This window comes from Lissotriton vulgaris, chromosome 6 (genome assembly GCF_964263255.1).
Source record: "Lissotriton vulgaris chromosome 6, aLisVul1.2, whole genome shotgun sequence".
NCBI classification, from domain to species: domain Eukaryota; kingdom Metazoa; phylum Chordata; class Amphibia; order Caudata; family Salamandridae; genus Lissotriton; species Lissotriton vulgaris.
In genome coordinates this window covers 1,080,153,878-1,080,169,645 of record NC_141694.1, presented here as the reverse complement: position 1 = coordinate 1,080,169,645, position 15,768 = coordinate 1,080,153,878, and the positions used below count along the sequence as shown (strand labels likewise).

The 15,768-nt window shown below is 44.2% G+C and overlaps 1 protein-coding gene across 1 annotated transcript in view; it reads right to left on the bottom strand.

Annotated features, from left to right (window-relative positions):
• Positions 1-15,768, bottom strand: part of ACSS1 (acyl-CoA synthetase short chain family member 1) — a 1,180,850-nt gene that overhangs the window by 285,800 nt on the left and 879,282 nt on the right. The window contains exon 10 of the mRNA XM_086927145.1: positions 13,855-13,981. Coding sequence (XP_086783271.1) covers positions 13,855-13,981 — 127 coding nt within the window. The remainder of the gene's footprint in view (positions 1-13,854; positions 13,982-15,768) is intronic.

Below are 15,768 nucleotides of genomic sequence, written 5' to 3'. Positions count from 1 at the left end.
AGTGCAGATGGGGAGGGCTATGAGGTTACCAGCAGTGCCATCAACGGCCTTTATAAGCATCACAGATAATCTGATTCTTGATTATTGCAAGGGACTAGCTGATGTCATCCGTTCTGTGTTCCATCAGGTGCAGGCTGCTGTGGTTTCGGCTTCAAGGGATCTCTATCATGACCTGAGTCCAGGGGACCGGATGGTGGTTCGGAAGCATGTGAGAAAGAGCTGCTTGGATGTTTGTTGGAGAGGCCCTTACCACGTCATACTGGTAACGAACACTGCAGTGCAGTGTGGGGGATTGCCGAATTGGGTGCATGCTTCTCACACCTGTCGAGTTTCAGCACCCTTCGAAGAAACAGCTCCTATCCCAAATGAAACTCCAGCTGAAGTGGCAGAGCCACAGAGGGGGACAAGCCAAGCTGTGAGGATGGTTGAAGAAGCTGGTTGCTCACTGGACCAAGCTGAGGAGGGTCACGACGGCAGCCACACTGAAACTGCCTCAGAGAGGGGAGTGACTGAAGTTGACCCAGAGTCAGACTCAGCTGAGAGAAGTTGTGAGCAGGGTGAGCATAGAGAAAGCAGGAGAACCAGTAGAGCAGAAGAGCAGTGGCCAGAGAGACAGAGGTGGCTAAACATGAGACTGGTCTCTGAGCGGGATCTTGCTCCAGTGTCTGAAGAGTCAGAGTCGGACGAAGGCAAGGAAGGACATGCTCGTGGAGGTCTGAGGAGGTCAAGACGAACAAGGGTGCCAAGTGGGAAGTACACGACTCCAGAGTGGACATGCGTTGTGACTGATGCCAGGATTACGAGATCAGGGAGACTGAGGGCACTGACAGTGATCGGTAACAGTCCTAACGTGAAATTGGACGTGGTGTTGTTAGTACCAGGACTTGAAATTGAAGGAGTACTGACCATCACAGTCCTGAATCCTCCGATACTAAGCAGAATTCGCAACTTGGTCTGAATAGACTGATATTTCCTACATTCGGGACTGAAGTGCCATCCCATGAATATATTGTTCTTCGTCTTGAACTTTTTTTTTTTAGATTTTTTATAGTCTTCATTTAACAAAGAAAGCTCCTAAGTTTGGAGGATATAGCCAGCTTAAACCAAAAAACTGCAATCCACTGTCCAAAGTGGAAATGAAGAAAAAATACCCAGTCACTTCTCAAGGAAGAGAGGGTTTGTTTAAACCTCCGGGTATTAGTCTATGAAAAGAGTATTTAATTGAAAAAGACCAGGCTCCTCCTCTATATAGGCGGCTTCCATCTAGCCTTAGCTAGTTTTTTGTCATTTCAGCCAAAATGAGCTAGTTTGTAATCATTGAACCATAGGAAAAAAAAAAGAACAAACAATATAAGATGTATAAAAGCCGGCTTAGAGGGAGACAAAGGATGTAAACCACTGATCCCAAATGTCCCAAAACCTTGTTTTTTTACTTTTTTTACTTGCTCGATCAAGGGTTGAGATATGCTGGACTGAGCAAATCCATTCTGACTTAGTGGGTGGGATTGGTCTAACCCATTTAATGCATATTTCCCGTCTTGCCAAAAGGATTAATACAAAAATTAGTGCCCTCTGGTCCCTGGACAAAACTTGGTTTACCGCCTCTTTTACACATACCCCAATGATCACTATTGATGTGGTTAGCCCCACCCTTCCAACCATAATTTCAGAAATAATGTTACTCACATGATACCAAAAAGACGTGATCGAAGGACATTGCCAAAACATATGTACCGCGTTTGCGTTTACATCACGGCACTTCGGGCACTTCCTTGCCACTCCGTCCCCCATTTTAGACAGTTTCGAGGGTGTCCAGTAGGCCTTGTGGACAGTAAAAAAATGGTTTCTTTTCAATGGGGCAGCTTTGACACATGACCAAAGTGTAGACATTGATACTTGCCAGATAGTGTTGAGGTCTTCATCCGGCATGTTCTTCTTCCAGCTTTCTGTAAACGGGATCTCCATGTTGTCTCCAGTTTCTATCAGAAGCCAGTACCAAGCAGCTACCTCCTTTTTGGTCGGTCTAGTGGCAATTTGATTTATTAAATCCCCATTTCCTTCTAGCTCATGTCTGCTTGATCTTGACCAGCCAAGGATTTGCTTTCTGAAGTACCAGCTTATAAGCATTTGAATAAGTATGACTATTACAAATCAGAAGATAGAATTAGAACGTATTTTATACCGACTTTAGAGTTGGATACAGCTTATGCTTATCGCCATAATCTGAAGTGAAAGGATTTGCTTTCTGAAGTACCTGCTTATAAGCATTTGAATAAGTATTACTATTACAAATCAGAAGATAGAATTAGAACGTATGTTATACCGACTTTAGAGTTGGATACAGCTTATGCTTATCGCCATAATCTGAAGTGAATGTTGTCATATGTAGAGAAGAAATTCATAGATCAAGTTGAAGATAGATACAGGAAACAAAAACAGCCGCGAGATTCGGGACAGGGTAAAGTATATTGGATAAATGAAGAGAGGTTGCACAAGTCGAAGGGGAGTTATGGCCCGATAGCTCTAGATGAAGTGCAGAAGGAGAAGTTGTGCATAAGTCGTCCACAGACATAATATGAGAATGTTAACGTGGGACAGAGCACATGTGATCATACCTTTACACTGGAATATTCAGCGAAAGACTTTTTGCAATGTATGGTGCAGGTTATGTATGTATGTATGTATGTATAGTAAACTTATATAGCGCATGCCGTCACCCAAAGGGTATCCTGGCGCTTTGACTCCAAAATCACAACACAAGCAGGGGAGGATCAGACATCTCTAGGAAAGAGATGAGACTTCAAACCCTTTTTAAAATGGGGCAGCTCCATCAGCTTCCTTAAGAAAAGTGGAAGCATTCCATATTTTAGTGGCAGTGAAGGTGAAGGAGCGACCGCCCATCCGTGACCTCTGGATACGAGGTACCCCAACCAAAAAAGCGGAAGAGGAGCGCAGAGGCCTAGCTGCTGAATACCATCTAAGTTTGTTCTGAAGAGCAATGGGTCCCAATCCGTGAAGTGCTCTAAAGACAATACATGAAGCCTTAAAGCAAATCCGCTGGTGTATGGGCAACCAGTGAAGATCTTTAAGAGCCAGAGATGAAGATGCAGAGCGCACACGCGATAGAGCCATCTTGGCTGCCATGTTCTGGATCCTCTGCAGTTGTTTTATCAAGGAGCTAGGGGCTCCTAAGAGTAATGCGTTACAGTAGTCTAACCTACTGAGTATAATACTATGCACTACCTCTGGTCTCACCGACAAAGGTAGCATGGGGAGAATTTTACGCAACATTCCAACTGTGTATTTCATTTGTGGGAGGAATGCCTATGTGCGATTGCCTGCGAAATGGTATGGAACGTGTTACTTGGCAATCATTTTTCCTATGATTTATCATGCCGAAGATTTAGAGCTCCTGGAAGGAGGACAGCATGTGAGTGTGAAGCGAGGGGAAAGTGCAGCCGCTGTGGTTGGAGATATCTTTGGAGCCATGATACCAGGATTGGGAGTAATTAAGAATGATGTGAAGATTAGAAGGTTGAAAACTGTTGTGGATGAATTTTCAATGAATACAGCTAAATCGTTGGTGTTGGTTGAAGGAGAGATGTTATCGATAAGGACAATGGTTTTGCAAAACAGTCTTGCTTTAGACGTCCTTCTAGCAAAAGAGGGAGGAGTCTGTAAGCCTTTGATGGTCCAGGAATGCTGTACATATATTCCTGATAACAGCAAGGACCTGGAGAAGTACATAAGTAACATTACTACGATCCATCATGAGATTGAAGACTTGACTGAAGAACCTGTGTGGGTAAAGGTTTTGGCAAGGTAGGATGTTGGTTTGGGAGCCTGGGGAAAGGGTTCCTTGCCTTCGTCTTGAAACTCCTTATTATTGTTGTGGCATGTGTGATTGGATTGTGGGGTTTGGTTAGAGCATACAAATGGTACATGTGTAGCAGACTGGAAAGATAACTGAGAGTGCAAGAGAGACAAATGGAGAGACTGCAGGACAGTCAATATCGGAACCGTAACCTTTTCCATGCTCATGACGAGCTCAGATCATCATGAGGCACGGTGCTCCGGTGCTCATGACGAGCTCAGCTGGTCATGGGCCGCGGAACGCTCAGGTGCGGGGAGAATTCTCCTGCTGTGCTGAGCGTTCCACGGGAGCCAATGCACCTGTGACGAGCTGAGCTCGTCATGAGCACAGGAGCACTGTAGCTCATGACGAGCTCAGCTCGTCATGAGCATGCAGGCACTGTGCGCGCCCCCCTCCCCCCCAGCACAGCGGGGGAATTACCCCCACAGCGAAGGAGCTAAGAACATGGAGTTGCTCAAGGGAGGAAGAGGTGGAAACAAGTTCTGTTTAATTCGGTTCTTTCCCCAAGAATTGTGTAGTTTGGTGACGACACAGGTCATCAAAGAGGGGGACTGATAGAGCGACATGTTATTTTGAAATTGTAGGGGTGCATCAAAATCACGAGTAGTCAGCACCCATATATTTAAAGGACTGTATTAATGTGTTATCATTAGGAATTTAGAGCTAGACCGAGTATATTGCAATATGTAAGATTGTGCTCACGTTATTCGAAGACTAATGTAGTGCCTTAATAGAGAATATGCCTTAGGTAATGTTGAAAAGGTTGCTTCATGTGTTAAATGTTGCATTAGGATTGAACGTGCCATGCTAAAGATTGCACATGTAGTGTTTGTCTATTAATAAACAAAGTAATGCTCTAACATGAGAAAGAGTAATGCTTTAGAATAACTTTTAATGTAATGCTTGTGTTGTAATATTAGAAATGCATTTAAAGCAGTAAAGGCCTGAGACATGAAAACGCCAGCAGAGGCCTAATTGTAATTTCTTTGCTTGACTAAACATTGTAGACCAGAAATGTATTTTCCTTGGGAAGGCTCCTGTTCTCAGTTGAATTTCGAATTGTAACTTAGTGTGCGTGTAAGGTTGCTTTCTCACACGTTTCTGTTCAGGTGCAAGGACACATAGCTTGATAGGTAGATGAATCCTTTGTTTGGGAGTTAGGAAGGAAGAGTCGAGCATCAAGGGAGAGCAACGGAATTTACAAACGATACATTTGGCGGAGAAGGTGCCTGGGACCCAAGGACACAGCAACGGTTTTTGGATGAAGCTGAAGGTTTGATGGAAAAATCCAGGAGGAAGCACCTTCCTGAAGGGGTGCGTTTTGGGCGTGCTTACTATTTTGGGGATTTGTATAAGGGACAACACCCCGAGGGGGGAGAGGAGCTGCAGACTTGAGGCAGAGAGGCAGGAGAGGGGTGTGTAGGAAGGGGGATCTTAGAACAAGCTCTGTAGCTTAGGCTACTCACCTATAGAAAGTGAGTGTACTTCTTAGGAAGTCTTCATGGATGACACCTTTTCTCTTGCCTGGGAGGGATGCGAAGTAAGGATGTCACTTTAGAGTTAGTATAGGGACAGACTAACTGTGGTATTCCTCCTAGTGGAATGATACTATGTCATGTACAGAATGTTAGGGATGTAATAGTTGTATGTCATTGCATTCCTTTGGGGGAGATATGGATGTAAACCAGATCAGTAGTCTGGTGAACTGCTACTGTCTGCCTGCTTATGGTTGGATGGGATTCTTTAAGGAATAAACTTCTGAAGATTTAAGCTTCCTGTGTCCAGTCATCTTTACAAGAATCCTACACTAACCTTTTCTTTCTTTTTGTGTAAATGCAGTCACGGCTTCAAGCAGGAACGGTCATAGTTTGCCCGATGCTTCTTGAACTTACGTTGATTTTCATATTGAGTCGTCTGAGACTCTTGAGTAGGATTATGTTTGTATTAGTGCCGGTTTATTTTCTGAACCTCTTGTTGAGGTGCTTGTATGTCCAGTTGTTCTTGGCTTTGTAATAAAATGTTAAACTTTATTTCTTAGTCAGTGGTCCTTTAAATTGATTTAATTGATTATTTACAAAGCTGTCACGAGTTATGAATTTGGAAATCTTCCTTTTACACTTCTTAGCAGGCAACAAAGATCCAGTTGACCACGGATTCTAAGATTTGTGAAAATATAGATAAGAATCCAGCTGTAACACTCTCCTTTAAACACCTCTCCTGCATGGCCACATTATCAAAAAATAAAATAAAAATCAGAAACATAACAAACAAGCTAGTGCCGCTTTGCAAAGACAATGTGCATAATGAATGCATTATTATGCTTATGGGAAAGCGCAGGAAATGTACATTCTGGTCATTCAATGGATGGTTTCAAATATTCACTGGCATTAGTCCTGTTTACACTCCAGGAAGTTGAGCATTACAAAAGGTGGGAGCTTACCCGAAAAGGAGGGTTAGTTTGGAAGCGTGCTCTATTATCCACAGCAGCCAAGTCAAGTCAGAATTTATATAGCGCACTACATACCCAGAGGATCTCAAGGCGCTTGAGGAAGGGGGGAGGTTTACTTATCGAATATCCAGGTTTTAAGCTGTTTTCTGAATGCTAGGTGGTTTTGGGTGAGGCGGAGGTGGATGGGAAGGGAGTTCCAGGTTTTGGCCGCTAAGTAGGAGAAGGATCTTCCCCCCATGGGACACATAAGTTTAAGCAAACATCCAGTGAGTGCAGTTAAGAAAGTTCTGCGACTGACTTTAAACCACAAAATGCAAGCATCCAAAATAAAAGTCAGTTTTTGAAAGAACACCAGCCACAACAAGCAAAAATTATGTCAAAAACACAAAGTGTGACTGTTAACTGGCGCTACAATTAGATCACATTGGATGAAGGGGACGTGGGGACTTGTTATCCTGGCAGTGTGTTTTGTGACGGGTTGATGCAGTATTCAATATTGCCTTATAGCCCATTGTAGAGGGCTATACCAGCCATTAAAGGCCCAAGTTGAAGGCAAGGGCCTTTAACAAGGGATCAGGACTTTAATGCGGGTATATCCCCCTATGGAGGGCTATAAGGCTATTATAACATTCCGCCACTAGAATGTTCTAACAAATAAAACAAAGGCCTCACGGAGCGTGAGGGGTTTGAAATCCCCTTGGGCTCCATGAGGCCTTTGTTCACAGCGGCTGCTGTGAAGGACAACATTAGAATGTTGAAGCTCCGGGCTTCTACCAGCCATTAGAAGCCTGGATAACTCCATTGTTTTCAATGGAGCTACCAACATTCCAATGTCCTAATATTTCAACAGCTTTCATTCTTTCTTCATTATCACGCCCCAGACAGCTCCCGCTGCTGTCTGCAGTGAAAAGTCTAACAAATCATAAATATTACATACAGAGTTCCTTCCTCACATATACCAGTCACTTCTACTCCGCTCAAATGGAGCATTTACATACAAAGTGTGCAGTTTGCTTTAGGACACACTGAGAAGAGTATTGAAAATGGAGAGAAGGAGGGTGTATCCTTGAAGACTCGGTCCCGTGGGGAATTATTGCTGCTGGGACGATCGCTGTGGCTGCATTTCCCTCCCTGCATCTCTCTTCCTGACCTCGCCGCACCCACTCCGCGGGTGCCGCTTCGCAATCTGGGACAGAGGCAATAAGGAGTTTCAGAAGGAGCTGAGGACCGTGGGCTTCTGTTGGAGGCTCGCAACAGGGCTGCGAGCGTTGCAGGGACTCCAACTCCCAGGAGTCCCTGCCTGACCTAGAGCCATCATCTGGTCCGTTCTCCCAGTTGCTCCGCCCACAGGCCGTAACCCCCCCTACTTATTGGTTACAGCATCCCGCTGCGCGGGAGCGTCGCCGGGCGAAGCCCGGGCCAGGGGCGGGCCCGTTTGTGCCCGTTCGTGACCGGTCTTGACCGGACCGGGCCCCCCCTCTTGTTTCCGCTGCTACCCCTTGCTACTTATAGTGTGGGGAGATGTCCTGTCGCGAAACCAGGAGCAAGTCTTCCCTAGCTGGAGCGGCCATCGCTGGAGGTATGGAGAAATTTTTGATCAGAGCTAATACCATAATTGATATCGAAATAAACATCCTTGAGAAGCGTTTATCTAAGGAACTATCGGCCCTCAAAAGATCTTCCCTCGGAACTCTAGCTAATGCTAAAACACCCGAGCAGCCCACAGAGTCTATTAACAATGCTGCGGGTGGCTCATCTTTAACATCTACAGAGACAAATCCGGCGTTACCTGAAATGGACATTTTGGTTAACGAAATCCTTCCAGAAATTGATATGGTCCTTGATATTAATGTGCCCACTTCTCCTGATCCCGTTGTTATTTGTGATACTTTGCCAAATGGGGTTAAAGAAGGGGCCGCAACCAAACGCAAAAGGCCGGATACTACGAAATTGGGTGGCAAATCTAAAACAGCCAAGTATAAACATGATATCCCCAACCCCACACCAGGTCTATCCCAACCCATACCTAGTTTGGACTTCTCTTTAGAATCCCTGGGAGCCCTTTTTAAATCTTTTTTAATCCCTTTAGAGTCAAAATTGGAACGTATAGAACTCCGTCTTACTAACATTGAGAAAACTTCTGCTGCCATATTAGCTAGATCCCCCAAGTCTAATACTCCTTGTAACCCTCAAATCACCCCCACTGACCCAGGTCTTCCTTTAGTGAATGATGCCGCTCGCCCCTTATGCCCCCCAACGGGCAACCTAGCCCCAATTCAAAATAGCAACTCTAACATTCCCCCTTTGCTACCTGTAGGACCAGTCCAATCTATGGCCACTACTAACGGGGCTACAACCAACGGCCATATAGCTTCCCCACCTCCTGACAAGATTGCCCCTAGACCGCGCAGGCCTGACCTGCCCCCTGAAGCTAACCGCTTCATGGTAGTTTTGGCCGGAGTCCCCCCACTAGAAGCTGGAGAAGCCGAGAATTTTCAATCCCTTAAAAGTAAAGTCATCAGATGGCTGAACTGGAATAGACCCCTCCCGGCCCATCTTCACAATGAAATTATCTTGGTTAGAAGGGTACCTTGGTTGGGTAAAACCAGAAAGACTATTAATGGGGACTGTATCACGGTGAGTTTTAGAGACCCTAGGACAGTCTCGCACATATGTGCCGGTTTTAATAGATCTTTCGATTCCACCATCCAGACGCTTCCAGTGTCTTTTTTCTTTCCCCCTAACCACATGTACCATGATCAAGGCCAAGATAACTGGACGAGGGTTGAGCGGAGGGTCCGATTTCGTAGGTATGAAGCAAGACCGGTCATGTTGCCTCCGGAGACCCCTTTTTGTGACTTTAACCGATTTAGCTGTCTTAATGGTCTAGGTGGAGTTGATTGACTACCCACGACTTATGTCTTAACCCCCCCCCTGCTACTGTTAACAGTTTAGTAGATGCTATGGGCATAAGTACATCTAACGACTCAGCACTCGTAATGCCCCCCACCCCTACCCCTGCACTTTCACTATCCCGGGGAGTTGACCCCCTTGCCACACTTCACCCTCCATTATCTAAGGTCTCCCCTGTTGTTATCTTGCCGTCATTAGGACTCACTAGTGCACCAGAGGCTACTGAACCAACTACATGTACTCCCGCCTTCACATTTGCTAGCTGGAATATTGCTGGCTGGAGCCGGCAAATGTCGTCCTTGGGCTGGAGTGAAACCCTATCCCAGTTTGATGTCTTATGTTTACAAGAGACTTGGGTAACAACTGACATCACTTTTGATGGATTTGTGTCATATAATAATCAGGCACAAAGGTCTAACATGGGCAGGGCTAAAGGTGGGCTAGTAACCCTACTTTCTGTGAACCTCCCTGTTCGTGTGAAATCGTATCAGACTGTGGGTTTCCATTCACAAGTTTTAAGCTTGGAACACAAAAGGGGTCATGTAACCCTGCTGATTAAACATTATAATAATTTGTTCGATGCTACAAATACCTCAGTCATGGATGAGTTGGACTTAGAAGTGAGAAATATTTGCAAGGATACCCATAAACACTTTGATATCATTTGGGGAGGGGATTTTAATATTCGTACTTGCCCCCACTCCTTTACTAAAGTATGTGGGTATGACGGGGATAATGGGGAAAACCGGGCACATTGTATACACTCAGCTTATGGCGACTCCCTCAATTCCTTTATGCTTAACATGGATCTATTGATACATTCCCCGGCTGCAGATAATGAGGGTAATCCTGTACCGACTTTTGTAGGAATGAACATGGCCTCTGTAATTGACCATTTATTGGTCTCTGTACGTATTGTTCCACTCTGTTTGGTTCCAATTGTTGTAGATTTTGGAAGTAGCGATCATAATGCCATCACCTTGTCGACATATATTTGGGGGTCCCCGGCTAATGCTCAGCGTACGATAAGAGAAGACATAACCCCCTGTAGGCAGAATGGTATCCGCATCAAATGGTGTGGGGATAACTCCGAGACGCTGCAGCATAAAATTGTGGGCGCGGGGTCTGTAGCGATACATAAATGTTTGGACCCAGATGCCTCCTCCCAGTGCATTATAGCTGATTTTGAGGAATCGGGTACCATTATAAAAAGATCCCTTAATATCACCAAAGGCATTATGAAGAAGGCAGCTGCCGGTTGGTTTGATAGTGCGTGTACTAAATCCCTCCAAGATCTTAAGCGGGCTCTTTCTAAACAACCCTGAGACAGGGAGGCCATTACATACCTCAGGCTGACATATAAAAAGCACCTAACACGTAGAAAACAAGAGCTAAGGGAACTTGCCTGGGACGATTTGACTAGAGCAGCAGTACTGCGTGACAGTAAGCTCTTTTGGAACATGGTCAATAGCCCTTTTCTTGTAAAGGAAGATTTCTCTATACTATCAGCACAGGTTAGTGAAGATAATTGGGAACTATATTCTATAGAAATTTTTGACCCGGCTGGGGAGGACTGTGCTAGTCCCTTTACCGCCCTCTATGAACTTAAGTTATCCTTGGGGATTACCCTCCAAGAAGTTGAAATTGCCAACAGTAAGAGCAAAGGGGGGAAGGCACCGGGACCGGACGGGGTCCCGGTTGACCTGTATAAATCCAACCTGGCACTTTGGAGCCCGCTCCTGACCCAGGTGTTTAATGCATTAGTCAGAGATAGTACACCATCTACCTGGAGTGAATCCATAATCTTACCGATTTATAAGAAGGGCGATAGAGGAGAGGCTAAGAACTACCGCCCTATCTCCCTTCTGGATTCCTCACTTAAGATTATGAGCAGGGTCCTACTAGTGCGACTGGAGGAATGGGCGGAAGACAATAAAATTTTGGCAGAATCTCGATATGGCTTCCGTAAGGGTCTTGGGACAACAGAGCAGTGTATTAATCTCGATCTCATTATCGGGAAGTACACTAAAGCGAAACAGGGCTCCTTATTTCTCTGTTTCGCTGATCTCTCAAGTGCCTTTGATCTGGTGAATCATACTTTGTTATGGTCCACTCTATTGGAAATGGGAGCCCCACCAGCTATAATTTACTTCCTGGCCAGACTTTATAATAAACTATCAGCTCAGATCCGCTTTGGCCAGGCAGGGGAATGTACCAGGAAAATCAGGGTTAAATCAGGCATAAGGCAAGGCTGTGTGTTGGCCCCGTTACTTTTCTCCCTTTTTATAAATTCTATGGAGTCCGAATTGAAGAGGGTACACGCAGATTCTCCACAGATTGGTGGCCATCCTGTCCCGGTTATGCTATATGCAGATGACACGGTTCTACTCTCGCGAACTCCAAATGGACTCCAAAATCTCATGAATTATTTTTACGATTTTATTTTGGGGAGAAAATTAAAAATTAATAACTCTAAGACCTTCATTATGGCCTGTGGGAAACAGATGAAACTTTTTAAACCATTCCATTTTAATAACCATAGAATTGAGGTAGTGGACACATTTTGTTATCTTGGTATAACTTTTAATAATAGAGGGACTTGGGCATCGGAGGTTTTAAATGTGAAGGCCAAGATGAGCAAAAGCTCCTCAGGAGTATTCCGCTTTGCATCTAAATTAGGTAGTGGTCGCATCCCTGACATGTTAAACATCTATAGGCACAAATGCGCATCTATTGCCCTATACGGCTCGGGTGTATGGGGCTACTGCAACCACAGGGATTTGCAAGTTACAGAGAACCAGTTCCTTAAAAGATTCCTTTGCCTCCCCTCTTCGGCATCCACTGAACTGAGTCATAGAGAGGTGGGGCTGGACTATCTTACAGATCTAACGGGCCTGAGACCCCTTATGGTCTGGAGGTCAATCTGGGCAAAGGACGAGACAGGATTTACCAGGCAAATCATTTCAGACTGCCTTCGGTTAGATAATGTCCGTAAGATCCCCTGGTTAAATTATGTTTTATCATCTTACAGTGAAATTTTTAATCTTGATATTTTTGGTGAGCCTTTGAGCGCTGTCACTGTACCTAAAAAGGAATTTTAAAACGTTTTTCTGGGGACCAAATCTAATTTGCGTAATGTCCAATCTAGCCACTTTTCAACCCATGCTTTCTACCATTCTAACATGTTGGCTGATCCGGGCATGCCCATGTATTTAAAAGTTATTACCAAACAATCTCACCAGTTTGTTCTCACTAGGTTGAGATTAGGCATTGCCCATAACCTGGTGGCCTTCCCACAGATGAAAATTTATAGTCCAACCCCATGCCCTTGTGATGGCATAACCAAGCAAAGCACACTGCACTTTATGCTTATTTGCCCTCTTTACTTGCACCTTCGTTTACACTATCTTAAACCTGTTTTTAAGAAATATTCTGTGTTCACTACTGCCCAAGCCATGAAATTGCTATTTGCATTTGATACTTTGGACACCTGTTTTCCTACCGCTACCTTTATTCTAAAAGCTGTGTCCCATAGGAAAAGCCTGGTGTTTTAACTCTGGTTCTTTTTGTTAATATTTGTCTGGCCGTTTACAGTAATTTGTGTCACCTGTTTTGTACTTTATTCTTTTTTTTTAATACTGTATGCTTTTATGATTGTTCTTAATAATCGAATAAAGCTTTGAAATTTGATTTGAGAGAAGGAGCAGGACAGAGGATGTAGTGTAACGGCCACAACTGCCGACTTTGGAGCTTGAAAGTTGGGTTGGAGTCTCGGCAAAGGCTCACAAGCACGCTTGAAATGCGTGCTGACAAAAGGGTTTAAATAAAAGGCATCGGATCAAGCAGAAAATAACTGTTAGAAAGCATGCTTTAAATATGTGCAGTCGTCAAATAAAGCATATTAAATGCTGTGCAGCCTTAAGCAAATACAAGAAGTTCCCATCAAAGTAGTCGGATGAGAACAAGTACTTTGGCCTCCGGAAACTGATATGAGAAATACACATGGAACAACAGGAAATAGAACGCCTGCTACCAATAGAAATGAGAAAATGTAAAGTGACAAGCACACAGACCAATAAGAAGTAAAGCACCTTTTAAGATATATTAAATAGCATAGATTTCACAAGCGGGCGAAACCTAAACAGAGAACCAGGCCTCGAATGTCTGTTTTCATTTCCTTGAATGCCAGACTGTCTTATTTTACTACCTGTGCAGTAGGGGTCATTTCACCTGCCACGGTGCACAATGGTAAAAAGGAAACTACAAATGAAAATTCTCACTTTTGACAATTTATTTTTGTTTTTATATAGCATGTGCCACAAAGAAACGTACAATGGAGAGCTAGGTAATAGTTTATAGCTACACTTAACTGTAAACTTTCATAAAAAACACAATTAACGCACGATCTCTCAGACAAAACAATAATGCATATCTTATTGAGATATACAGAGATTTGGCAATTTAGTGCTTGATTATGCACAAAAAAATAAGTCAAAGTCAAGATCATCCTACAACTGCATTTCCTGAAAGCATGCCTAGATGAGCTTTGGATTTTGAGAACTTAGGGCCTATCAAACAAAGATGATGGTGACCCCCTTCTCTACAACACTGGACCTACCTGGGTATGTTTTGAAGTAGGCATCCATAAATCTCTGATGATCTCCATAGATCGTTCTGGCCATGCCAGGCCAGGACTGTGCAATGCACAGAGCTCCAGACGCCTCTGCTCCATCTAATCGCGTTCCCTGAAAGAGAGTAATGAATACTCAGCAACTGACTTTTAAACTCCCAAATTTGGAAGCCCACAAGTTATTGTGCATCAGAATGAGCTGGCCAGACACACATCTTCATCATTTCTGGTGATTTAGGCACCACTTAGCACATGTAAGGGTCTGTCCCCTTAAGCAGCTGCTTCAACTAGGGGAAAACGGGTTAAGTTTGGTACAGGCAGTAGTTTCCCAAATGACACAACCAGGACAGGTTTTTAAACGTAGTTACCCCAAAAAAAAATTACCCTAAAATTACCAACGAAAGGAATTGCTTTTAGCAGGAGATACAATTTAAATACCCTAATATTATCCTCTCTCTCATCATCCAGTTTCAAAAATTCCGAAATGGTAAATACTCTATCGCCTCATGTCCTTTATGTACTTCTTGCAATAACCTACATTCTCTTTATTCGTGTCACAGTTTTAGCTTGGGAGGGCCTTGAAGTGACTTTGGAGAGCATCAGAGCCACTTTAGGTGTTTTCCTTTTCTATTGATGTCCTTGATGTGAACGTTCCTATGTCTTATAACTCAGTTGTGTCTCTGGACATCTGTGTCTGCCCCTTTGTCACTGGCTTGAGCGTGATTTTTCATTCAAGTGCGTCATGTTCTACAGTGGGTTCGTGATGCCTCATTCTCTGTCTTTTGCACGGGCTCCAAGACTTTGAAGATATTCAATTTTCATGCTGTATTCGGTTATCTGCTCATTCTCTGGCTACTCCTGGGCATGGTCTAACAACATATACTGCATGTTTTGTGACTTCAAGACTCTTGACTTCCTTGAACATGCTTCATTGCTGTTGCACTGCTCCTGTGTAGCCCGGTAACAATTACTTTTTGGTGTCCTACACTTTCTGGGGTCCATGTCAGCATGCTAGTTATAGGAGGAGTCCACACACTCCTTGGCTGAGAATTTTTTTTACAAGTGGATGTGGGGGTAGCCCATGTGTTTGGACTTGTGAAGGGACTTGGTTCCCCCTCTCAACTTAGAAGAACTTCTACAAGGAGTGAGGCGCGGTTTGTGCTGAACGTCATTTATCTACGCATAGAGGGTTTTGGCTGTCTTTGAGAGGCACACTATTCCTAGATTGTTTCTCCTGGAGTGTCCTCAACATCTTCAACCCAGCACTCCATGTAGCAGACTCGGTCTGTGAGATCCACAAGCTGTTGCACCTCCATCAGTGCCTCCTTCACCTCCGTGACTTTCTGTTCGTCTGCATGCAGTAAGTTGAGGCCTATCACTACTTCGGTTTCTTCTTAACGACTTTACCGGGGTTACTTTACTAATGCATTGGCTAAACCAGTTTGTAAAGGCGGAGGCATATTCATCCACATTACCTAACAGGGTGGGGTGGAGGAAGATGGCAGTGTAGCTAGGGTAGAGTCTCTTAATAGTTTTCCCCATTGTCGAGAGTATTGGGGGCTTGTCACTGATAAAGGGGAGCAACAGTTCACTAACATGTTGAATTCTAAGCAGAATCAACATATGATCATACCAGGCATGCCTGATGAGGGGTTCGGTTGTTAGCCTGGTGTGGTTAGAGCAAACTCCATCAAGGGTGTGCTCAGCAGTGTGTGTAGGTGAAGTAACCAGTTGAGCAAGACCCAGTGAACTTGAGGCATCTGAAAAATTTACTACGTCTGAGTCTTTACTGCACTCCAATTGGAGATTAAAATCTCTTAACATTGCGAAGTTCACATAGCGCAGTACCAGAAGGGTGATGATGTCTCCCAAAGAGGTTAAAAATGTAGAGCATGAGCCAGA